The 27,999-nt window shown below is 35.3% G+C and overlaps 1 protein-coding gene across 1 annotated transcript in view; it reads right to left on the reverse strand.

Moving 5' to 3' along the window:
- The window catches only part of PTPRQ (protein tyrosine phosphatase receptor type Q), a gene marked incomplete at both ends in the record, with an annotated part of 196,344 nt that overhangs the window by 127,886 nt on the left and 40,459 nt on the right, over nt 1-27,999 (reverse strand). The window contains 5 exons of the mRNA XM_080811864.1: nt 2,919-3,064; nt 3,784-3,944; nt 23,310-23,430; nt 27,357-27,458; nt 27,814-27,996. Coding sequence (XP_080667990.1) covers nt 2,919-3,064; nt 3,784-3,944; nt 23,310-23,430; nt 27,357-27,458; nt 27,814-27,996 — 713 coding nt within the window. The remainder of the gene's footprint in view (nt 1-2,918; nt 3,065-3,783; nt 3,945-23,309; nt 23,431-27,356; nt 27,459-27,813; nt 27,997-27,999) is intronic.

The raw sequence follows: 27,999 nt of genomic DNA on the forward strand, positions 1-27,999 counted from the left end.
TTCAACATATCTACTTTACACATGGAATAACTAGGTTACATGAAATATCTCTTAAAAATATTAATGTAATTAGTCATTTAAAAAGAAGGAAATCTTGCCATTTGCAACAGCAAGGGTGAACCTTGAAGGCATGTGGCTGAATGAAATATGACTGACAGAGAAAGACAAATACCATATGATCCCATTCCTATGAGGAAACTAAAACAAACAAAAAACCAAAATCCTGCACTCACAGATACAGAGAACGGATTGGTGGTTGCCAGAGGTACAGAGTGGGAGGAGGTGGGCAAAATGGGTGAAAGTGATCAAAAGATACAGACTCCAGTTATAAAATAAATAAGTCATGATTATGTAATGATAAAATATACTAATATAGCTTTTGGGTATTATTCTTAATTTTTCTTTGTTATGGAATTTATTCTGATTACCTATCAGAATAATTTACCTATTGACTATTCAGACATGAATCACCCAGAACTCATTCCTGATGAATATAACATGCATAAACATGTAATAAATTTGGAATTAGATCAGTTATCCAGATGATTATTTCAGTCATTTTATTGGGTTTTTGGAAAAAACTGTCTTTCAGCTTAAATTATTGAATTAAGACTTGCTACTTTGTATATATAAATGCAGCCGGAAGTTATACAGTGAAAGCATCCAAATTTGATTAATCCACCAGTACAGTATTTATTTAGCATTCTGTTAGTAAAACAGGACACTGTCAGGCACAGGAGGAGATATGACATAAGTGGGTCAAAGTGAAAATGTGGAAGAGTTAATACATTCTACTAAACACAATGTGCAGCAATTGAGGGAAAAACACATGAGATTAAAACACAAGAGCTTAAATTCCCCAAGGTAAGAAGAAGGAAAAATCACTTCACCACAAACTCAAATGCTCCATAACTAAGTGCCAAAAATAAGGTTGATCCACTATAATAATTTTTTGTTCTTTCAACTAAAAATATATACTGAGCATTAAACCTATGTATGATAGAGTACCAGGGACTTTGGAGGATGGAATGATAAGTGTCACATGACCCTTTTCTTCAAGTTATTTGCTATGGCATAGGAGCTGAGACAAGTAAGCAGATACCAGGAATGAAAAGCAGAATATGATGGGCCCTCCATGAAGTATCCTACAAAGTTCTGTGGGAAAGTGAGGGAGGAAGACAAAAGTGTTACACTTATTCTGCTATATAATTTTTATTTCGAGGATTTCTTCTATTCTGCCAATACAAAATAGAAAATTAGGAAGTGAAGATGCTGTATTTTACACTAACTGGAGGCACAAATTCAGGCAGAGATGAACTGTAAGCAATATGAGAAATGTTTTCACATCATTAGCCTGTGCCCTCTTGCAGCTGTCACACTTAAAAGCATTCTTAAGATTATTTAATAAAAGATTACATTTTCTAAGATAGATGAATTGTAAACGGGATGGTATCATATACCCAGGTTTGAATAAATAGGTTCCTAAGATCGTGTTGAAACCATAGTTGGATGTTTACACTTCATTATTTAGATGTGGACAAAGAGAACCGAGATAGAATTTTGTACATAGGTCATAAAGTAAATTGTGCAGAGGCAAAACCTTTGCTAAGGTTTAGAACTACTGACACCACTTTGCAATATTTTTGTTGAGTGGATGAAAGAAGAAAAATCTGCATTTTGAATGGTCTCTATGACATAATGACACATTGTTAAATTTGTAAAATGATTGTATAAAAAATAATAAATTGCACAACATTAATCCCATTTCTTTTCTCCAAATAGAGTAGAACAAAAAGGAATAGCAAAAACTGCTTAATACACAGAGAAGGGGAAAAAAGCATCCTCCTTTCTTCTGCTGCTCTTAAGGTATTTGTTTAAAAAGTCTACATCTATAGCTACATACATATCTATATCTTCATGTCTTATACAAAGTAGTTTTCCTTTTGGCATAAAGTTTTAAGTAGTCACACTTATTTAACCCCTACCCTTAGAGGGTTTTGAGCAGAATATAAAAACCAAACCAACCTTGGATTTCTCCTATTCACTGCTGGGTTAGTCCTGAGAGAGCTAATAAAATTCTGGTCTGACTCTACTGATCAGCCTAAACTAAAGCAAATAATACAATAACAACAACAACAACAACAACAACAATAATAATCTTGTTTCCCGAGATTGTAAATTATAGTATTTCTTTGAAATTGGTTTTTTTCCAAATTATATTCCAGCTCTATTTCTGATTCAATCACAACCATTCCAGTTACATCCTTTTCATATATTAGAGGTCTATAAAATATTTAGTTTGGATAAATAGAGGATTTCTATTGAGTACATTGAAAACATTTCTCTAAATGAAATGCATTTTAGCTATCTTCATAACCATCATTCCCATCAGAAAACTATGCGATCCTAAAACCCTACATACTTCAAGTTAAATAACCACATTACTAGTAGTTTTATTACATCTAATACTAAGTAACAACAACAACAACCCCTCCTGCTAGCAGTTGAAAATTTTTAAAATTGAGGAAAAATACCCAAACACATCCAAACTTGTAGTGTATACAAACAAAAGGGAAAAATTTAGCTAAGAAATAACTGAGAGTAAATTAAATCATCAACTCTTTAGAGAACACTTCTTGGAGAAGTAGAATTAAGGGCCGTATTTATACACAGAATTTTAAATAGGTGGTGGCTTCATTGTTAGCAATACATTTGAAATGTGTGATCATGCATAGCTAGATTAAAATGTATCTGACATTTTTCCACCACATTTTCTTAACGTCAGTGGGAGTTTTACAAAATGTCTATGCATAATTATCAGTGTAAGAAAAATGATTTTTCTACCATGCCAAGTCTATATCATCATCAACAAAACTGAAGGATATAAATAAAGAACTAGGAGAAAACTCAGGTCTTACCTGCACAAAAGTACCCGTAGTATTTCTGTAATAAACTGAATAATATTGTATAATCCCATTAGGTTTTAAAGGAGGCATCCAAAAGAGCATTATTGATGAAGAACTGAGATTTACATAATGAACATCTTTGGGAGGATCACTTGGTGCTATAAAAAAAAAATTTGAACAGAAGACTGTACTTGTGGTTCCGAATAATGTTTGAAATCTAAATACCTGTCTTTGATAAGTAATGACCATTGTTTTTCATAGAAAAAATTAAATTAGGAATAATACCTAATTAGAAGTCAGAAATGAAATTGAAATCCATAAGCTGGTTGGGTCATCCCTCTCACACTATATCTTAGCAATACCCAAGCAGAGGATTATTAGATTTTTTTACTCATAAAACACTATTTCAGCTCTAAAACATGCCTATTGCCCTGTATTTGAAAACAACATCATAACAAGTCTCCAATATAAAGCACATAATATGAAATTCTAATTTAACTTAGAATCTTGAAACCAAATAACAGAGAACAAAGGTAAAAAGCTGACTTCATGCATTTTTGTGTGTTTCATTTAACAAGTATGTAAAATGCTTACTAACTGTCAAGTTCTGTACTGAGTGCATTTGCAAATATAAACTCATTTAAGCCTCATAAGGAGCCTGTAAATTAGGTATACATTGTTTCCATTAATATAGATAGGAAACTGAGGCATAGAGAGATTAATTTTCCCAATATCACAGAGCTGGGAAATGACCAAAAAGCAATTTTGCCTCTAAAACGATGACAGATGTTGGGTTTAATAATACATTTTGATATTTACTGCTTATTTTTTCTAAGTAGGATATTCTTTTACTTGGCCTACATCCAAAAGAACTCACCTCCCTCAGGTGTTCGAAAGTTAATGATACTGCTTCTCATTTTCCCATCACCAAACCTGGTGCTAGCTGTTACATAAGCACTATATTCACTATCATAGTCCAAATCTGAGAACTCTAATGATGTTTCAGTTACATTAATAGCTTTAAATGATGATCTATCCCTGGGAGAAAAAAAAGAAATCATCTGTATAATTGACTATTAAACATTACACATACATTTTGAGCACAAGCACATTAAAACAGGATAAAAATGCCACTTATTCTGAAAGGCTGAAGAGTGAAATTCAGAATAATTAAATAAATAAATTTCTTTTGTTTTCAAGTATATTCAGTAATTTAATCAAGTGTTAATAGGATATTCATACATGAATTTGCTTGGGCTGATTTCAATAGATCTCTAGGAATACTATGTAGTCCAAATAATTACACTACTCCTTTTCATATCCATGTTTTAGTTGTTCAAATATTTGTTCTTTTTAAGTGTTGACAACATCTTATTTATACTCTTTATTTGTCAAATTCACTTTTCATATGTATTGTACAAAAGTAATATTTACCTTAGACCAATTCAAAAAAATAGTAAACATTTGAATGGTAATATCAACTAAAATAGCAAACCTATGGGTTACCCTTCATTTATTAATTATATTAATTAAACTTTAATTATTAATTTATAATAATAAATTATGTACTAACTGGAAACATACTAAAAAGAATGTATGTATAACATACAAAAAAGAAAAAGGTAGAGCTCATGCCTTTTATCAAATTAAAATCTTAGAAGTATTTAAAATGTCACTCCACAAAAGAAAGCACAAATAAATGTTGATTAAAAACTCTCCAAGTAAGTACTGAAATCACAAGAGGGAAAAGAAAGTCTAAAGAACAAAATGTTGCTAAGTAATAGAATACTACAATTATCTTATTTCATGCTCATACAGTTTCTGTAGTTTTGAATTACATATCGATTAGAATCTAAATTAAAGAATGAACATGTATATAGAGGGGTGCTGAAAACTGCATTTAAAAAGAAGTTTAAGGGTGCTGGGTGGCTCAGTCAGTTAGCATCTGGCTCTTTATTTTGACTCAGGTCATTATCTCAGGGTCCTGGGATCGAGCCCCACATCAGGCTCTGTGCTCAGTGGGGAGTCTTCTTGAGGATTCTCTCTCTCCCTCTGTCCTTCCCCCGACCTCTGTCTCTCAAATAAATAAATAATCTTTTTTAAAAAAATTAGGTTTTAAAGAACAAGAAAATTAATTATGAAAGAATGTAAGTAAGGGAATATGATCAACATCACAGAAAAATTATATATCTCCCACGTAATCTCATTTTTCCTCTGAAGTATCACAAAGCACCCAAGAAGTAAATGGATATTTCCTCTGAGTAAAAATGCTCTCTCTTTGCCATTAGAATAATGAAGGGTATCTACAAAGACAGACATTTCAGGCGTGGTTTTACTATTACAAAAGTGTCAATCCACTCCAAATATTAAGTGTGGTTATCTGAAAAGTAGTTGGAAAGCTTACCATAGTGAGAAAAATACGGATTCAGAGTATGTGATTGGAGACGGGCAGGATTAGCAAGGCTGTTCAGCAATTTGAAACAGTTCCATCAGACAGTCTCTCTCAGAGACAGTCGAGATTTCACTGAGACCCAGGAGGGGGCTCTTAGAACTTAATGCTGTGGCTGTTAGTCTCGGAGAAATGCCTTGTCACAGAAACTCTACCCAATTCCATACTCCTGTCATTGGTCACAGGTCATTAGACACTGCAGTATGGTTAATCCAATTCAGATCTCCAAAGCTATGGAATTAGCTAAAGTAATGTAATTGTACTTTATCTATTTTTAAAATTCCTTTTCAAGCGTATTTTTCAATCTATCCTCTGCCTTGCATCACTACCTTCTTGCCCTGATCTTCACAACAAAATACTGCAGATGACTATGCCTACAATAAGAAAAACCCTGATTATGTTCCATAAATAATGTAGAGTAGAGGCAATTACCTGGAAAAGGCAGATCAGAGTAAATTTTGTCTCATATATCCAGATATTTCAGTAAGAAGACAGTCTTTATGAACTATCTGAATAACAAAACCAATAATCCACCTCAGCATATACCAACATAATTTCTACATCTGTCCTGGGTTACCCTGAGACAAAATAGTACTAACAACATTTTTCAGATACTGATACATCTTGCTGTTTCAGGCTTGTTTGTTTTTCATTTGGAATTTAGGATTGTTGCTGATATTTTAATGACTAAGGTAAAAAATATATATAAGCATAAGTAAACTCAATTGAAATTTCAATTTCTGATCCAAATTCAGAACACAGTTAAAGAGTTTGCTCTATAACTGAGAACGTGGAAGTAAAATGTGAGGGAAGCACTCTGTCTCCAAAGAACTGACTCAATCCTCCTTGCTCTAATGCAGTTGCCAGATTGGAGGAAAGACCCATGAACCTCTGGGCTGACGCCTGAGCTCTCTGACCTCCGAAGAGGAATCTCTGAGCCGTCCTGCAGCTCAGATGGGTCACTCCATCCCGTGCATGAGAAACCCTGGCTGGACACTGCCATCATCTTTTGGTTTTTAACTGGCTTGGTTTAAAGACCTCCATTTTGTTCTTATTAGTTTGAAAATATTAAAACAGGAATGTTAGGTGTTCCATTAGAGTTTTTTATTTCCACTTATAAAAAAAGTATGTGTTCTTCTATATCTTGATTGTTTTTGGCTTATTATGATTTATGTGATTAACAATAACAATGATCTATATCATTTTTTTTGCAGTTCCCTAATTTGGGTATATCATAGTTATTCAGCCATTCTTCTGTAAAACTAACATTTATGTTGCTTTCTCTCTCTCTCTCCTTTTAGTTACTAATCATGATGCAGCAATCGTTCTTACACAAATGCCTTTTCATAATGGCACTTGAATTTCTGTAGGTTAAATCTTCAGTAGTGCAATCATTGATTCAAATGGTTTGATTTTTTTTAAATGATTACTGTTCCAAGATTATTTCTGTCCCAAATTATAAATGATTATAACTTAGAGCCACAACTACAACGTGTGAGAGCACACCCTTTGGCAAACTCTTATCACTAGTCTGGATATTAATCTTTTTACTTCAAGCTTGACCAAAAAAAAAAAAAAATCTATTTAATCTGTACATCCCTAACCATTTGTGAGATAGAATATCTTTTCCTATGTATATTGGTCATATGTGGTCCTTTCTCCTTTTTTGCATAATGTACACATTTTCTTTTCTATATTTTATTGTAATGGTTTAAATGGAAAACAATATGTATTAGAATTAGAAAGGCATTGTTCTTCAAATTAGTACTCCAAACAAAGGATAGATTTCCCCAGGCCCTCTGAATTTAGAAATGATATGCATGCAATCAACATTTGAAAAAAATTATTGAACATCTACCTTATTTAGGAACTATGTTAAAAACAGATATGAGTAAGATTTAGCCCCTATCCTCAAAATAGACAGAACAGTAAATAATTATAAAACAATTCATTAATAACAATGGGATCCCTTTAAGTACAACACCTCCCCCATCCCACCCACCAGTGGCTAACAGCAAAGAAAAGCTGATGAACAAAAAAATTAAATCAGTGAAAAAAAATTAAATCTGTAAAATTTGACTATTGGTAACATTTAGAAAAGGAGAATAAAGCATAACTCCCAAAGATGCAGGAAACTGTTGACTAGAAAGTTAGTCTGTAAGGTTTGTGAGTAGAAGAGGGGCGGGGAGAGAAAGAATAGAGGCCTCCTTGACAAAACACGTTTAAGTCTTACATATTTAAAAGTATAAACTGTGTAGAAAGAGAAGGAATATAAATGTCAACAATACTTAATCTCTAAAATAGATAACTTTCAACAGCAGGCAAACCTCCTAGTCAGTGTAAATTTTCAAACTGAGAAAAACTTAGGGGAGTACTCAGTGCCTTCATTTTACTGATTTAATTCTGGAAACTTATTAGAACATTTTAAAAGCTTTCTTGAATTTGAGACATCAAAATAATTTGAATGACCTTGAAACTATGCTGAATAAATGTAAGATGTGGGGTTTTTCTATCTCATTGGTAACACCAAGAAAATGTCTTGGGATGGGATTAATGTAATCCTTAAAACAAAGTTATTTCCTCATTAAGTTATGATTTTTTTTTTCAAAAAACAGAGCACATTTTGACTTCTAGGGCATAAAGAAACTTCTAGAATATAAGAGCAATTCTTTTGGTCTGGTTTAGCACTTTCTTTGCTCATCTTTTACCACATCAAGATCGTGGTAAGCAAGAATCACCAGTGGAGGAATGCTGAGCACCAAAACCACCTGGGAAGACTCAGACAAATTCCACTTCCCTAAGCATGGACATGAATGGTTTTCCACACAAGGTCTGAAATCCTTTGAAAAGTCGTGGTCTTAATTCTAACTTTCATCATTTGGTGTTTTGTTCCATGTGGCTAATCTAATCTAATGACACATCCATCCTTGTCCATTCCTATGTTTTCAAAGCTATAATCTGCTGTTATATAAATATTCTAGATTAACCATTTCACTCAGTGAATAACACTTCCAGTAATAATTTAAACATCCACATACATGACTTCATCAAATATTCTCTTCCTCTATGAACAGGTGATTTTCACAAATTTTCCTAGTATAAGGAAACTGCTTGACTATGTTGCACTTTAGTCTAGAACAATTACCTGCATGGCTGAGTTTGTATAGACTCACAATTATGTATTAAACAACCCCAAACTAATTAAGACAAAAATAGGTGCATATTCTATGATCCTAAAGCTCTTAATAGTGTTTCAGAGAGAGTCTGAGTGAAAGCAGGGTATTTATTTGTCGTTGCTGTTATTCTTACTGTCATCATTTGGTTAACTGATTGATTTGGTTTGATTTTGTCTTGTTTGTTTGCCTTTGCAGAAAAGACACGCTTATAAGATTAAAAGAAAAAGAGAATGAGGTTGAAGATAGGGAACCATTTATAAACCATGATCTTGGAGCAGATACAAGGAATTAAGGACCGGAAGACAGGAGGGGGGATTGTGCTTCGACTGAAGGAGAAAGATTTCATTCCCTGAGAGTGGATATCCCTTAGGCCAGAATGAGAAGTTTGAGTTTTATTAAAAAAGGACTAGAAAGTACTTGGAGTATTTTCTCTAGCAGTGTGATATTTGGGTACATGGCTAAAATATAAACTTAAAAATCCCATATAATATTGAGATTCATATTCTCCTGATAGATGGGCAGATAGAGATATATGTATACCCTTATTCAAGCCTCTAAAATCCATGTGTCTGGGCTGCCCACCTCTCTATCTTCGTCATCTCCTGCTTTCCTCCTGAACCATTATACTCAAGATATAAGGTTGCTTTGCTGTTATCCCCACAAGATTCTTACTGTTAACCACATCTAATGAAATTATTTAAGCTCCCACATCCAATTAGCATATTCTAGATTTTCAGCCATGTGTCAATAAATTCCCATTTTTGCTTAAGCCTATTTAAGTTGGGTCCAGGCACTTGAAACTAAAAGTCTTGACTAAAACCTCTTCCTTTTCTCCCAGCAGTTTCTCACATGCCTTGATCCTGAGTATTTCCACCATCTGCATCCCTCCTCCCTGAATAAGCTCTATTTTGTCTACATACTATAGACAGAGACCAGCAATCCAAATGGTTTGCACATGAAACAGTGTACTTATTCTCTCACAATGAATATAATCCATCAATTAATGCAGACCAATAACAAACCAGTGATTTTTTTATAGAAATAGCCCATATGTGTTGATGCAATAAGCTTAATTTATTATAACCCCATAAGTGTGTCTCACAAATACTTTTATCAAACTAAGACTTCTCTAATTCTGTAGGTATACTGCTGAGTATTTAGAACAGATGTCAGTTATAACACTTATTCATAGTGATTTGAGAAATGTATGATTTAGAACTAAGACAGATCAAAAAAAAAAAAAGAACTAAGACAGATCTAGGTATGAATTCTTACTGTTATCTTCTAGCTCTGTAAACCCAAATAACTCCTTAATCTCAGAACTCAGTTTCCACACCTACAAGATGGGAATAATATTCTCTTTATGATATTTTTATGAGAAATAAATAAGGAAATATAGTTAAGGAGGCAAACACATTTGTCCCAAAATATTAACTACTACACTATTCCTCTTGGGCCTTTTTGCCTAGCTCTCCAAGATGTTTTGTTCCCTAAGTCCGTAATACAAGGAAATAACAATCTCTCCCAGCTCTATACATATCACAAATGTGATTTAAATACCCCCAAATTGAGGGTGTAAAAATTCAAGATCCACCCAAGCAAAACAAATGACTAAGAAGACTGGATTTGAAACAGGGTGTGGTGGGAACTGTGGTAAATTGTCAAGCAAACACCCCTTCCAAAGACAGCTTCTATTTAACTCCAGCTGATTTTTTATCAAAGGGAATATGGCAAACTTCCTGATTTCTGCCCGAAACAAAGGAACCTGAAGTTTTACTAGAGATCTATTCATTGTAAAATGCTGACAGAATTCTAATCAAAATTTATTAATGGTTCACAGGTCCAGCAAAGCACAGGTGGCCCACAAGGAGCCCGTTTGTGACTTCACACCCACCTTCATCTAGGTCATTCAGAAAAATGAATAACAAGATAGAACTGACATGGGAGTTTTTATTATCCCCCTAGAAACCTCAAGTTAAACAATTCAAGGGCATCATTGTATTGAACCACTTTCTCTATATGTGTTCCTATCTCTCCCAGCCAAATGTGACCCCAATATTCCATCTCTATAATGCTACTTATCAGCATCCTGGCACAGTTCACTCCTATGCCTCCAAGGCTTCATATTCATTGTCCTTAATCCATAGAGGATACATTCCAAGACCCTCAGCAGATTTCTGCTTGAAACCACAGGTAACTCTAAACCCTATGTATATTCTTTCTATACATACATACCTATGATGAACTTTAATTTATAAGTTAGGCACAGTAAGAGATTAAGAACAGTAGCTAATGGGATGCCTGGGTGGCTCAGCTGGTTAAGTGGCTGCCCTTGGCTCAGGCCATGATCCCAGCATCCTGGGATCGAGTCCCACATCGGGCTCCTTGCTCCGCGGGGAGCCTGCTTCTCCCTCTGCCTCTGCCTACCACTCTGTCTGCCTGTGCTTGCTTGCTCTCTCTAACAAATAAATAAATTAAAAAAAAAAGAACAGTAGCTAATAATTAAACAGAATGATTATAATAAGATACCATAATAAAATTACATGAATGTGGCCTCTCTCTCTTAAGACATCTTTTTGTACTGTACTCAGCCTTGTTCTTGTGATGACATAAGATGATAAAATGCCTACATGATGAAATGAAGTAAGGTGAATAGAGCAGGCATGGTGAGGCAGCATTAGGCTCTTACTGACCTGATAATTTGTCAGGAGGATCATCTACTTCGGGGCTGCAGCTGACTGTGGATAGGTGATATCACAGAAACCAAAACCACAGATAAGGGGAGACTACTGGACTGTCTCCACTGAGGTGTTACACTGATTTATCAATCTATCTTTACAACCTTCCCTTTCTGATAATTGATCTATATTGTATGCTCAAACAGGTAGTTTTACTAGGGGGGATATATTCTAGAAAACTGGAAGCAACAGAACTAAGTATACTTTTAGCATATACAAGGCCATTTCCAAAGTTAAACTTTTATGTTATGGGGAAAATTATTTGACAATTGACATTTTTAAAAAAGCTGACTTCCTAATATACTACTTAGCAAATATTTTTAGAATTATTTCACACACATATTTTATCTCCAATTAGCCTACAATCATTTTTAAATTCTCTCTCTATTTTTATCTCTCCACAGAGTTTAATAAACGTTTGTCAGACTGACTGATTCAAAATTACTACTAAGAAAATGAGAAACATTTAAAAGCTAAAATTTGTACATAAGATAGAATTTTTAACATTACTTTCACTCCAGCCTTTTAGCTATACCTTATATGGCATTCACCTGGAAGTTTTATAAACAACAACAAAAAATAAAACTACCATTAAGTTTTACTAAAAATATAGAAGCAGGAGGAGGAGTCAAGATGGTGGAGATGCAGCAGGCTGGGACTACATCAGGTAGCAGGAGATCAGCTAGATAGCTTATCAAACCATTGCAAACACCGGGCGCCTGGGTGGCTCAGTGGGTTAAAGCCTCTGCCTTCAGCTCAGGTCATGATCCCAGGGTCCTGGGATCGAGCCCCACATTGGACTCTCTGCTCAGTGGGGAGCCTGCTTCCTTTCCTCTCTCTCTGCCTGCCTCTCTGCCTACTTGTGATCTCTGTCTGTCAAATAAATAAATGAAATTAAAAAAAAAAAAAACATTGCAAACACCTACAAATCCAGTGGGAGATCAAAGAGAAGAAGAACAGCAATTCTAGAAACAGAAAGTTGACCACTTTCTGAAAGGTAGGACCAGCAGAGAAGTGAATCCGAAGCGACAGGAAGATAGACCGTGGGGGGAGGGGCCGGCTCCCGGCAAGCGGCAGAGCAACGGAGCTCTAAATCAGGACTTTTAAAAGTCTGCTCCACTGAGGGACATCGCTCCAGAGGCTAAACTGGGGTGAAGCCCACGCGGGGTCAGCGGGGTCAGTGTGGCCCCAGGTCCCGCAGGGTCACAGAAGAGTCAGGGGTGTCTTGAGTGTCACAGAACTTGCAGGTATTAGAGCGGGGAAGCCGGCTACAGAGACAGAGCTGAGGAGTGAGCTCTCAGCTCGGGGTTAACTTGAACTGGGCACAGGCTGGGTGAGCTCAGACCACAGTGGGAGGCCAGGGAGATGGGAGTGATTGAGCACTTTTATCTGAGGGCGCACTGAAGAGTGGGGCCCCGAGCTCTCAGCTCCTCCAGGCTGGAGATTGGGAGGCCACCATTTTCATTCCTGTCCTCCAGAACTCTACAGAAAGTGTTCAGGGAGCAAAAGCTCCCAAAAGCGAACCCGAGCAGATTACTTAGCCCTGCCCCTGGTAAGGGCGGTGCAGTTACGCCTTGGGCAAAGACACTTGAGAATCACTACAACAGGCCCCTCCCCCAGAAGATCAACAAGAAATCCAGCCAAGACCAAGTTCACTTACCAAGGAGAACAGCGGAATTCCAGAGGAGGAGAAAGCAAAGCACAGAACTCATGGCTTTCTCCTCATGATTCTTTAGTCTTGCAGTTAATTTAATTTTTTTTAATTTAATTTTTTTTCTTCTGCTAAATTTTTTTAACTTTTACCCTTTTCTTTTTTAAAGTTTTTTAACTAGTTTATCTTAACAATACCTTTCATAAAAAAATAATAATTTTTTTTGAACCTTCATTATTATAGTCATATTTTATCCTTCATTGTATTTAACTTTATTTTTTGTATACACATAGGGTTTTTTCTTCTAAAAAGTTTGGGATACAACTTCTAATAGATCAAAATATACCCTCAATCTAGCTCTGGCCTTGTTCTAGTCGCCAGCCCAAGCAAATTCTCTCCACTTTCTTTTTCTTTATTCTCCCAACCAACTTACTTTATCAACTCCTTTTTTAGAAATTAAAAAAAAAATTCTTTTTTCATCTTTATAGGTATATTCCATCCCTTCATTGTGTTTACCCTTATATACATTTTTCATTCTTTAAAATTTTAGGAGGTAGTTTCTTCTAAGAGACCAAAATACTCCCCAAATTAAGTGGGTGACCCTGTTCTAGTCACCAGTCTAATATATATATATATATATCTTTTTTATAATTTTTCTTTATTTGTTTTCTTTTTAAATTTTTTTAACTTCTTTTTACCCCCTTTCTCCCCCCAACGATTTGGGGTCTCTTCTAATTTGGTTAAAGTGCATTTTCCTGGGGTCTTTGCCACCCTTTTAGTATTTTATTTACTCCTTTATATACTCTTATCTGGACAAAATGACAAGGTGGAAAAACTCACCACAAAAAAAAAAAAAAAAAAAAAAAAGAACAAGAGGCAGTACTGCAGGCTAGGGACCTAATCAATACAGACATTGGTAATATGTCAGATCTACAGTTCAGAATGACGATTCTTAAGGTTCTGGCCAGGCTCGAAAAAGGCATGGAAGATATTAGAGAAACCCTCTCTGGAGATATAAAAGCCCTTTCTGGAGAAATAAAAGAACTAAAATCTAACCAAGTTGAAATAAAAAAAGCTATTAATAAGGTGCAATAAAAAATGGAAGCTCTTACTGCTAGGATAAATGAGACAGAAGAAAGAATTTGTGATATAGAAGACCAAATGACAGAGAATAAAGAAGCTGAGCAAAAGAGAGACAAACATATACTGGACCACGAGGGGAGAATTTGAGAGATAAGTGACACCATAAGATGAAACAACATTAGAATAATTGGGATTCCAGAAGAAGAAGAAAGAGAGAGGGGAGCAGAAGGTATATTAGAGAGAATTATTGTAGAGAATTTCCCTAATATGGCAAAGGGAACAAGCATCAAGATCCAGGAGGTGCAGAGAACCCCCCCTCAAAATCAACAAGAATAGGTCCACAACCCATCACCTAATAGTAAAATTTACAAGTCTTAGCGACAAAGAGAAAATCCTAAAAGCAGCCCGGAAAAAGAAGTCTGTAAAATACAATGGTAAAAATATTAGATTGGCAGCAGACTTATCCACAGAGACCTGGCAGGCCAGAAAGAACTGGCATGATATATTCAGAGCACTAAACAAGAAAAACATGCAGCCAAGAATACTATATCCAGCTAGGATATCATTGAAAATAGACGGAGAGATAAAAAGTTTCCAGGACAAATAAAAACTGAAAGAATTTGCAAACATCAAACCAGCTCTACAGGAAATATTGAAAGGGGTCCTCTAAGCAAAGAGAGAGTTTAAAAGTAGTAGATCAGAAAGGAACAGAGACAATATACACTAACATTCACCTTACAGGCAATACAATGGCACTAAATTCATCTCTCTCAATAGTTACCCTGAATGTTAATGGGCTAAATGCCCCAATCAAAAGACACAGGGTAATAGATAAAAAAACAAAACCCATCAATTGTTGCCTACAAGAAACTCATTTTAGACCCGAAGATACATCCAGATTTAAAGTGAGGGGGTGGAAAACAATGTACCATGCTAATGGACATCAGAAGAAAGCTGAGGTGGCAATCCTTATATCAGATCAATTAGATTTTAAGCCAAAGACTATAATAAGAGATGAGGAAGGACACTATATCACAAAGGTTCTGTCCAACAAGAAGATCTAACAATTTTAAATATCTATGCCCCTAACATGGGAGCAGCCAACTATATAAACCAATTAATAACAAAATCGAAGAAACACATAAACAATAATACAATAGTAGTAGGGGACTTTAACACTCCCCTTACTGAAATGGACAGATCATCTAAGCAAAAGATCAACAAGGAAATAAAGGCCTTAAATGACACAATGGACCAGATGGACATCACAGATATATTCAGAACATTTCATCCCAAAGCAACAGAATATACATTCTTCTCTAGTGCACATGGAACATTCTCCAGAATAGATCACATCCTGGGTCATAATTCAGGTCTCAACCGGTATCAAAAGATTGGGATCATTCCCTGCATATTGTCAGACCACAATGCTCTGAAGCTAGAACTCAATCACAAGAGGAAATTTGGAAAGAACCCAAATACATGGAGACTTAACAGCATCCTTCTAAAAAATGAATGGGTCAACCAGGAAATTAAAGAAGAATTGAAAAAATTCATGGAAACAAATGATAATGAAAACACAATGGTTCAAAATCTGTGGGACACAGCAAAGGTAGTCCTGAGAGGAAAATATATAGTGGTACAGGCCTTTCTCAAGAAACAAGAAAGGTCTCAAATACACAACCTAACCCTACACCTAAAGGAGCTGGAGAAAGAACAACAAAGAACGCCTAAACCCAGCAGGAGAAGAGAAATCATAAAGATCAGAGCAGAAATCAATGAAATAGAAACCAAAAAAACAATAGAACAAATCAACAAAATTAGGAGCTGGTTCTTTGAAAGAATTAATAAGATTGATAAACCCCTGGCCAGACTTATCAAAAAGAAAAGAGAAAGGACCCAAATAAATAAAATCATGAATGAAAGAGGAGAGATCACAACCAACACCAAAGAAATACAAACAATTATAAGAACATACTATGAGCAACTCTACACCAACAAATTTGACAATCTGGAAGAAATGGATGCATTCCTAGAGACATATAAACTACCACAACTGAACCAGGAAGAAATAGAAAACCTGAACAGACCCATAACCAGTAAGGAGATTGAAACAGTCATCAAAAATCTCCAAACAAACAAAAGCCCAGGGCCAGACGGTTTCCCAGGGGAATTCTACCAAACATTTAAAGAAGAATTAATTCCTATTCTCCTGAAACTGTTCCAAAAAATAGAAATGGAAGGAAAACTTCCAAACTCATTTTACGAGGCCAGCATCACCTTGATCCCAAAACCAGACAAGGATCCCATCAAAAAAGAGAATTACAGACCAATATCCTTGATGAACATAGATGTGAAAACTCTCGCCAAAATATTAGCCAATAGGATCCAACAGTACATTAAAAGGATTATTCACCACGACCAAGTGGGATTTATTCCAGGGCTGCAAGGTTGGTTCAACATCCACAAATCAATCAATGTGATACAACACATTAATAAAAGAAAGAACAAGAACCATATGATACTCTCAATAGATGCTGAAAAAGCATTTGACAAAGCACAGCATCCCTTCCTAATCAAAACTCTTCAAAGTGTAGGGATAGAGGGCACATACCCCAATATCATCAAAGCCATGAAAAACTCACTGCAAATATCATTCTCAATGTAGAAAAACTGAAAGCTTTTCCGCTAAGGTCAGGAACATGGCAGAGATGTCCATTATCACCACTGCTATTCAACATAGTACTAGAAGTCTTAGCCTCAGCAATCAGACAACAAAAAGAAATTAAAGGCATCCAAATTGGCAAAAAAGAAGAAGTCAAACTATCACTCTTTGCAGATGATATGATACTATATGTGGAAAACCCAAAAGACTCCACTCCAAAACTGCTAGAACTTGTACAGGAATTTAGATATTTAAATCAATGCACAGAAATCAGTTGCATTTCTATACACCAACAACAAGACAGAAGAAAGAGAAATTAAGGAGTCAATCCCATTTACAATTGCACCCAAAACCATAAGATACCTAGGAATAAACCTAACCAAAGAGGCTAAGAATCTATACTCAGAAAACTATAAAGTACTCATGAAAGATATTGAGGAAGACACAAAGAAATGGAAAAATATTCCATGCTCCTGGATTGGAAGAACAAATATTATGAAAATGTCTATGCTACCTAAAGCAATCTACGCATTTAATGCAATCCCTATCAAAATCCCACCCATTTTTTTCAAAGAAATGGAACAAATAATCCTAAAATTTATATGGAACCAGAAAAGACCTCGAATAGCCAAAGGAATATTGAAAAAGAAAGCCAAAGTTGGTGGCATCACAATTCCAGACTTCAAGCTCTATTACAAAGCTGTCATCATCAAGACAGTATGGTACTGGCACAAAAACAGACACATAGATCAATGGGACAGAATAGAGAGCCCAGAAATAGACCCTCAACTCTATGGTCAACTAATCTTCAACAAAGCAGGAAGGAATGTCCAATGGAAAAAAGACAGCCTCTTCAATAAATGGTATTGGGAAAATTGGACAACCACATGCAGAAAAATGAAATTGGACCATTTCCTTACATCACACACGAAAATAGACTCAAAATGGATGAAGGACCTCAATGTGAGAAAGGAATCCATCAAAATCCTTGAGGAGAACACAGGCAGCAACCTCTTCAACCTCAGCCACAGCAACTTCTTCCTAGGAACATCGCCAAAGGCAAGGGAAGCAAGGGCAAAAATGAACTATTAGGATTTCATCAAGATCCAAAGCTTTTGCACAGCAAAGGAAACAGTTAACAAAACCAAAAGACAACTGACAGAATGGGAGAAGATATTTGCAAACGACATATCAGATAAAGGGCTAGTGTCCAACGTCTATAAAGAACTTAGCATACTCAACACCCAAAGAACAAATAATCCAATCAAGAAATGGGGAGAGGATATGAACAGACATTTCTGCAAAGAAGACATCCAGATGGCCAACAGACACATGAAAAAGTGCTCCACATCACTTGGCATCAGTGAAATACAAATCAAAACCACAATGAGATACCACCTCACACCAGTCAGAATGGCTAAAATTAACAAGTCAGGAAACAACAGATGCTGGCGAGGATGCAGAGAAAGGGGAACCCTCCTACACTGTTGGTGGGAATGCAAGCTGGTGCAACCACTCTGGAAAACAGAATGGAGATTCCTCAAAAAGCTGAAAATAGAACTACCCTATGACTCAGCAATTGCACTACTAGGTATTTACCCTAAAGATACAAACGTAGTGATCTGAAGGGGCACGTGCACCCGAATGTTTATAGCAGCAATGTGTACAATAGCCAAACTATGGAAAGAACCTAGAAGTCCATCAGCAGATGAATGGATAAAGAAGAAGTGGTATATATACACAATGGAATACTATGCAGCCATCAAAAGAAATGAAATCTTGCCATTTGTGACGATGTGGATGGAATTAGAGGGTATCAAGCTTAGTGAAATAAGTCAATTGGAGAAAGACAACTATCATATGATCTCCCTGATATGAGGAAGTGGAGATGCAACATGGGGGGTTTGGGAGGTAGGAAAAGAATAAATGAAACAAGATGGGATCGGGAGGGAGACAAACCATAAGTGACCCTTAATCTCACAAAACAAACTGAGGGTTGCTGGGGGGAGGGGGGTCGGCAGAGGGTGGTGGGGTTATGGACATTGGAGAGGGTATGTGCTATGGTGAGTGCTGTGAAGTGTATAAACCTGGTGAGTAACAGACCTGTATCCCTAGGGATAAAAATATATGTTTATAAAAAAATAAAAATTAAAAATTAAAAAAATATATAGAGAAGCAAAATTGCTAAACAAATCTAAGTTGAATTCAACTACAGATGGTTCCCAACTTACAATGGTTATTATAAAGGATTTTTCCATTTCACAATGATGTGAGGAGCAACACACATTCAGTAGAAAATGTACTTGGAATTTTAAATTTTGACCTTTTCCTAGGCTAGTCATATGTAGTAGAGTCCTCTCTTGTGATGCTAGGAGAGGCAGTAAGCCACAGCTCCCAGTCAGCCACACAATCATGAGGATCAACAACCAATATACCTACAAGGATAGTGTACCCATATGACTATTCTGTTTCAGTAAATTACTCAATAAATTACATGATGTGTTCAACACTTTATTGCAGAGGTCTGTGTTAGATGATTTTGCCCAACTCTAGGCTAAGATAGGTGTTCTAAACACATTTTGGTAGGCTGGGCTAAGCTGTGATATTCTGCAGGTTAAGTATATTAAATACACTTTTGACTTAATGATTCTTTCAACTTAGGTGTTTATCAGGATGTAACCTTATTGCAAATTAAGGAAGATCTATATAAAGTAAATAAATGAGCTCTGTATCAGTTTACTACAATATTATACCTCAATCCAAAGTGTATTAAAAAAAAGCATCTGCTTCAGAGTGAATTCATTTATTTAATGGTGGTTGCCCTTGCAGTGCAAAGATTGTTTATCGTTTAGACACATAGAAACATAACATCAATACAACTGAGGGAATAATGCTACTTTACCATTTTGATAAATTGATAAAAGCTATTATACAAAACAAAGCTTAAAAAGAAACATCATTTAAAAATGCAATTAGTTAAAGCAGATTTCTGTGCACACATCTAAAAATCAAATGTGACTCACATAGTAGTGGTTATAAAATGTCTGCACATTAACCCTCTTTTTGTAGAGAAATATTCATGACAAAGAGAGAAGTCATCCATTATAATGAATAAAATTGGCAGTCTGCATTTTGTAGGTATACTGAAAATAAGAAATATCCAAAGATGTTGTTTTTAAAAGAATTTGGTAATTACTGGAACAACCAAAATAATGGAAACTGAGAAGTATGAAAGAAATGTGAACCCCTGAAACAGGAACACTGTTAATAACAATACCACCATTTATCCAGTATTTTAAGAGAACCACACAGATAATTGAAAGGCAGTGCCAGAATTCAACCCCATGTCTCCAAAAGTGTTCCAAGTCCCAATTTAACAACAACAACAAAAAATGTAATATTAAAACCTTTTATAAGGAGTTCTTTCTATATCTTTTCAAATCTAATTCCTGGGAGGTCTATGTTGTTAGAGTTAATATAGTAATAGTTTATTTTTTAATCTCAATAAGTTGTGAAATAACTTTAAAGTTTTAATAAATTTATGCACCTTTAAAAAACATTTATTTTAATACTTAAAAAGAAAGATTCACATATTCATTCCAACAACTTTATCAGGCTTGGCTACCCAATAAGTTACACACACACTCAGGCACTCAGAGGGTCATGGAATGGCTTTTTAACTGAACGAGTCAGGACAAAGTGGCCACATTCCCACAACTGGACTCCAAGTTCATTTTTCACAAGGACACCCTACTCCAAACAGGCTGTGGGGCAGCTGCAGTTGAACCTTGCCCCTGGATTATGAAACCAGTGAAGTCAGCATGATTCTCATGGCTACTTTGACTTCCAAGTGTCTTATTTATTGAAGTGGAACTTTCTGAATGGAGAGGCTGAGTTATTGCCTGCTCAGTAAAATATACATATAAAATTTTCAGTAACATTCTAGACTCAGACGGGCAGTCAACAGTAAAATACATGTCCGTAGCCTGTTCTTAACAAATGATGCAGCAGCCCTGGCTCAAGGATTTCTTTCCCTACAAGAGTCTTAATATTGTTGGCTAGTTGATGCTTTGCTTTTTTGGCTATTTGCTGGTTTTGATGAATTTTCTGTGATCCAGGGTGTATTCAAGTATTTCTTTTGGAGTCATCCTACAGCTGGGGATATATTTCAATGTCTTAAAAGGAGTTCGCTGGCTCCCTCTATAACAAAGGAGGGAGGTGATTCTCTTGGGTGATGCCCCATGTATTGACCACCCTAATTCTGCCATCTTAAACTCTCTAGCTGATCCTAGGAGCAGCTTCTCTGACTCAGTGGCTCTGTGAATAACTCTGAATGACAGTAAGAAGGGCTTGCTCCTTCTCAGAATGGAGAGAAAAATGACAAGTCTCTTACAAAATTCTGTCTTCAGTATGCCACCATATTCACAGGATCTAAAAGCCCCTCTAGTAGATCATCCAGAGCTACGGAAGGATGTGGAAGTCACCTTTGCAATCCTGCCCACTGCAAGTTAGTGACAGCATCTGGCTACCTGAAGGTTAAGACAGGAATGCTAAGAGAGCTAGGGCACTGGAATAAGCCTGAGGTTGGATCAAGGATAAAACAGAAAATCAGAACCTTGAAACTAGAAACTATGACTACAGGTGAGCAACAACACAATTCCCAAAAATCCAGGTAAATTGAGCCGTAATATCCAGAGACTTCAGATTCCCTGACCCCACTTTCAGTGGGCTTCCCTTGCACCTAGAATCTATCTTACTAAGTGAGAAAGAAAAGAGACACACCTCAAAAGAGGAGAGAGAATTTACCACTAGGAAGTTGAATTTACATAGCATGATCACTATATAGAGGGATGAGATTGTCCCTACAGCATGGGCCAGAAACCCCAGTTGTGAAATCTAAAAGTGATTCTCACTTTTATTAACTTATTTCACTTCCATTTTTCTAACTCAATAAAATGGTGTCAAAAATCTCAAAGTCATCATTCTTGATTCAAAAGTCTAAAAGTCATCATTTATTCATCTTTTTTTTAATCCGCACATCCAATGTATCTCCAAGTCCTGTCAACTTTCCTTCTTAAATGTAGAAAAAAGCTACCCACTTCTGTCCACTGCCAGTAACATCTATTGCCCAGACCACTAAAATAGTCTCCTAGCTACTATCCATGCTAACAGTTTTGCTATCTATAATTCTACAATTCTTTCTCTATAAAGTATCCAAAGTGCTTAAAATTATCCAATAATTCTCATTACAGTTAAAATAAAAAAAACCAAATCCCTTTTGTGGCTTAGCTCCTGACCTTTGGCTGCCTCCAACCTCTCAGTATGACCCTATCTCTCTAACCCCCCAAACAACACTCACATCTCTAGTCTTCAAAATAACAAATTACGTTTCTTCACAGAGCCTATACAGCTGATGTTCTCTCTTCTTGATAAATTCCACCTTGTAGATCTCCATTTGATAAAAAGCTTGTCGTCCAGACTGTGAACCCTGGAAATGACTTCCTCAAGCGTCCCATCAAAAATAGTTCTCTTTCCCCTGACTTTCCTTCATTTGTTTGTTTCTGGGATATATAGTTCACTTCAAGAATGTAAGCTCCTTGATGGCAGGAGGCATATGTATGTCTCCATCACTGGTATACAGACACTTTATGAGTTTTGTTGAATGAAGTAATGAAAAATTGATAACAAATGAACTGGGCCACAGAGGAGAACAGTTACCTTCTTCTCATTGCTTCTCTTCCTACTGATATTTCTCATGTCACCCTCAATTTTTTCATGACTAGGCAAAATGACTAGGAATCAGGCAATGAAAAAAACACGAAGTGTAGCCCTAAAGAGTGGTATGCAAAGGGTTTAAAGAGATATTAGGGAAAGAAAAGTCTTAACTTAGGAAAGAGAAGAGTAGACTTCAAGTCAGGAATATAAAGGTAAGAAATGCCTATGTTCTATAAAGTATTATATAAATTGTATTTTCTGAGTTGAAATATTTAAAATCCACTAGGAAATATTACCTGGTGAATCTTTGCAAAGGATTTGCATTAGCTCAAAGTGAGGATTTTTATTTACTGGGTTTTCATGAAGCAGTAGAGCCATGTTGTTAACTGATGTGAATTGAGCCACAGTATTTAATCATTTACACAACTGACACATGAATAGGTAATCAGGGTAAAGGTGATCAGAAAAAAAAATAGATACACTGCTTTAATTTCATTGGAAAATTGGCTGTAAATGACAGATTTATGAAGAAATATCTTTCAGTTAAATTTTAGTTAAAATTATTCTGCTCAAAGAAACTTAACAAGACAGTGATATACAGAATATTTGTGTAAAACTCTTAGCTTAAAATTATATGCTTGTACACATAGGTTGATTAGTCAATGGCTTTTAAGAGCAGAAATTTAGTATAATTATGCATGATATATACTTTTTTAGGTACAAAAATTATATTGTTTGACTATGGTTGGACCTCTTGCATAGTATGGGAAAGACTTGTTTCTTTAAAAAAACATATTAACTAGCTTATTAACAATCAGGTTCTTAATGTAGCATCACATTCTAAAATAAAAAAACTACATTCCTATTATGTTACAGATTAATACTTGTTCTCAGAACTGTTTCCAAAAAAGAAAAAAGTTTCTTACCAGACATAAACTGTGTAATAGAGGATAATTCCATTTGGCTCCAGGGGTGGTTGCCATGACAACTTCACTGTGATACCAGACAACTGTTTTACAGAGAAGTCTTGGGGGGGAGAATCAGGAGCTGAAAAGTTAGGGTAAGGATAATACATTTTATTAAACATATATAAGAGAACACTAAAATGGAAACACCCAAAGTTTTCACTGCAAACGTTCTGGTAAATGAATCAGATACAGTGCCTTTCTCCATGAGCATGGGAGACTAATTGTTTACTTTCAAAATGAGATGATAAAAAGAGATTTTGCATGGTGGCGTTAGAACATCTGTTTCTGTGATTCAATGGAAAAAAATATTTCATGAGAAAAAAGAACAAGGAGTATGTCACAGTGATTCACCTACTGTTCAAGTACATCTTGGTAAATTATCATCCTCTAGTAAAAATAAAACTACTGGGGTGAATACATATAGTATGTAGTAAAAATGCTCCTCAAACAATAAAAAGAGATGGGAAAAAAATCACACATTCAAGAAGTGGTAAAGTGATAAGCATAACACCGGAAGAGCAGTTAAAATGACTGACCTCACAAATAAAAACTACATTCTTCAATTTCACTTGCTTTAAACTGTAAAATAGTATCAAAATCTGTTCACTGAGTCTTCAAAATTGAATGGTGACAAAGAAAACCAGTGTGGCACATAAACAAGAACATGGACAAGTTAGGGTCTGCTTCTAATTCTGCTGTGACAGCATAAGGATTCAAATACCTTAGCCATTCTGCACTGTACAATCACTAAAAAAATTACTAGCAACCTTCTTAACCAACTTTATATTCACATTTAGATAAAACATTTAGAATGGCATTTCTCAGCTACTGTGTAGCACCACAGTACTGTCTTAGAAGATTAATATACAACTTTTTGCATACGGAAGGGTATAAATCACTAAAACTTTTTATCATTGTTATAGTTATATATGGAAAGTGAACTCATAGGTAGCTAATAGAAGTTTTAAGAATTTGTTCAGATCTTTGAACAATCTTTATATATGTATTAGCACACATGCACATCACTTTTTGTAATAATTTGCAGAAAACGCTACTTGAATTAATTTTTGATTTTCTGAATAATCTCAGCTAGAGTTGTGGGTGTACATACGCTTGTATGTGTGTATGTGCGTTTTTGTTATTTTGGTAACAACAACTTTCCAACAACAAAAGAATTATTGAGCAGAGAAAAGTTTTATGAGATGAATTCTAAAGAATAATGGTGACAGCTGTATTCGTATTTTCATTTGGTATTCTTACAAGCTCTACAATAAAAATGCTATCAAATATTGATTATCACAAGAATCCATATATCACTTGGAAATGTCTGTTTCCCAAGATATGAATTACTTCTGAGAACTCTGTCATTTGTCAAAACAAAAGCCTATGATATTTTTACTAACATCTTTGCAAACTTAACTTTTGTTTATTATTGGAAAAAAAGGATTTCCATCAAAAATAGTACTGATTTAGAACATAATATGTTGTAACTAAGCATTTCTATTCTATAATATGCTTTCAGGCTTTTACATCAAATATCAGATAATTTTGAGTGTTTTATTTTTAATTTCAGGATATTCTTGGGTATTTTCCTTTTTTATGTAAAACTTTTTGTTCCTAACTAAATACAATTACCAGTCTAGCTAAACAAAATATGTACTATAGTAGACTAAGTTTTAATCATTTTGGCATTTGTATTCTGAAGTACAATTTAAAAAAATGAAATTGGTGAGGGGGATTAAGAGGTACAAACTCTCAGTCATAAAATAAATGTTAGAAAATTAAATTTACTTTAAAGAAAGAAAGAAGGAAATTAGAATACATACATGCAATATCTTTTCTTTTAAGATTTTTAAAATTTATTTATTTGACAGACAGAGATCACAAGTAGGCAGAGAAACAGGCAGAGAGTGAGGAGGAAGCAGGTTCCCTGCTGAGCAGAGAGCCCGATGCGAGGCTCCATCCCAGGACCCTGGGATCATGACCTGAGCTGAAGGCAGAGGCTTTAACCCACTGAGCCACCCAGGCACTCATACATGCAATACCTTTTGCAGTCTCTCCAGTTCATCATGACAGAGCATATGAGAATAGGTGAGAAGGGCATGTATAAGACTCCTCCTCCCTCTAGCTGCTGTGGTCTTTCCTGTCTCTCATCCTCCCTCTTCACTCACTTCCCTTTAGGTCACAGCTTAAGTGTACCTTCCTTAGCTACTCTTCCTCTGATGCCTCAGAGTAGCTAAAATTCCTCTTTTGTCCTTAGGAATTACTTGGGGGAATATTTAAACCAGCAACTAAAGCTCTAAAGATTATTCATCTACACATAAATCAAATTTAGATCTCTTCCACTAAACCACAAGTTTCATGAGGGCAAAAAGCACCTAATACCCAAGAAAGCAAAGCTTCTCAGTCATTTAACCATTCTTGATTTGCTAAAATTTTTCAATAAAGGGGTCTGTTCTTCACCCTTTTCATTAGCAAATATATGGATGACTTGGCCAAGGACTCAGATGGTAAATTCACTATGATGACTTATACCATGAAGTTTAGCAATCCAGGTAATTCAGATACACCATATAGTTTGGAACTATTGACTTAAGTGGTAAAAAACAAAACTCTGTCAGCTCAGCATGTGTGTTTATACTGGTTTAGGTTCTTAGTATAGACCTCAAATTCTTACCATCAGGACTATTTCATTAAATTAGAAAAAAAAAGTGGGTACTATGTTCACAGGGGCATTGCATACATGATTCAGTACATCTTTCATAGGCATTATCTAAGATGGAAAAAAGAGCCAACCTCACCCATGCCCCAGTCTTTAACAATCGTCCCATTGGGAAGGATTTATTTATTAATTTTTACTTTCTTTCAGCACAAAGAATTCAACTATGAAAAAATGAAAATTTGAACAAGTGAGTTTTGATGGAGAAATTAGCATAGTTAGGAGATACAATGACAAAGGAAGACCAACCCATGAGAGTATTTAGAACCTGGGATAAACAGAGTGGCCCACCAGGATGCTTTGATGAAATAATTTGATGGAGGCAAAAATAGGGAAGGACCTGAAATGGAGAAGAAGGCTCTGAAGACCGTCATTTTTAATAAAATAAGAACAATGCAGAGAAAAGCCTTCCTTCTTCTCAAAGTATATAATGCATATTTTGTCCTGGTAAATGATTAGAATCTGAACATCCACAGAATGCGACCAAACTTGAGGATGGAAAAATTTGAAAGTGGGGAGGAAGATACTCTACAAACACTTATGATACATCCCTCATGACAATAAGACCTCCCTTTGCAGAAATAAAAATAACAGTCTCAAATATATACAATGTATAAAACATAAAATGCAAATCCAAATCCCAAATATATCCCTCAAAAGTAATTTTCCTAGCATGATATATGCCTAGAACTTGGTGAGGTACCTGTGTAAAATGGTCTCAGTAGTAAAGTTGATTTTATTCAGGTTAGGAAAAGATGTGTTTAAATATTCAATATGAAGGCTATTAACATTCAAGAATAGCATCTTGGCAAATTATGTAGAGAAACCTGGAAACTGGCCTGAACTCATTAGCAAGCTAATCCTAATATAGTAAAAAAAGGTTGCAGGTTGACAAAACAGAATCTACTACAAAACTGGTATAAATATCTATTCTTATGAACATTAAAGTTGAAAAACAGTCATAATATACAGTAGCTGATGTTCAAACCATTCAAACCAATATATTAGCCTTAAAAATTCCCATGGAAAAAAAAAAACTGCTGATTTCTTACAGAGCAGGATGACTTCAGAATCAAAAAAAGAGCATTTTATACCTGATTTTTTTTAACATAAATCTAACTTTGCTAGCTTCTTTAACTGTGACAATGAAATCTCTCTAATGCTGGCATGACACACAACAGATAACCCAAGTCTCATAGAATTTTTACGTTATACCTTCATTTTATATACACACTTTTTTTGAAATGTGATGGATTCAAAATATATGTATCCACTACTATATTTACCGTCTTCTTCAGTCAGTACACTTATGGGCTCGCTCCGCACTCCTTCACCCCTAAGTGTACTAGCAGACACCTCAATCTTGTACTGGGTATATTTCTTCAGTCCTAAAAAGAAAGTAAATAGATAAGACTTACAAAATATCCTTTAGTAATACACAAGAGGCAAACTATGAAATGACCTAATATTCCAGAAGTAAAAACTAAATGAAAATGAAGTGTTTTCAAATAGTAAGTCTTATTACAAAGACAAAATGATATAGGATAATATGACAAAGGATTGACTTAAAGTATTCTTTCATGTGACTATAATAAACTCCTAGTTTATTTAACTAAAAAGCCAGAACTGTCCTACCCCGAATAAAACTAATCATACTTACCATTTATAATATAAAAGCAAGCTAATATTTTGTGCCCACTATCAATATTGGTGTAAATGCCCAACACTACATATTATTTTTACCTTTAATGCTCTGGGTCAAAGAAGTTGTATTTATAGTTCTTTCCTCATTTCCATTACTTCTCCTGAGATAAATTGTATATTTTTGTATGATTCCATTAGGACTACTTGGGGGAAGGAATGACAGCTCAATCTCTCCAGAAGATATATTTTTGTAAGTAATATTTTCTGGTGCACTGTCAGGCACTG

The sequence above is a fragment of the Martes martes genome (genome assembly GCF_963455335.1).
Source record: "Martes martes genome assembly, chromosome: 8".
NCBI classification, from domain to species: domain Eukaryota; kingdom Metazoa; phylum Chordata; class Mammalia; order Carnivora; family Mustelidae; genus Martes; species Martes martes.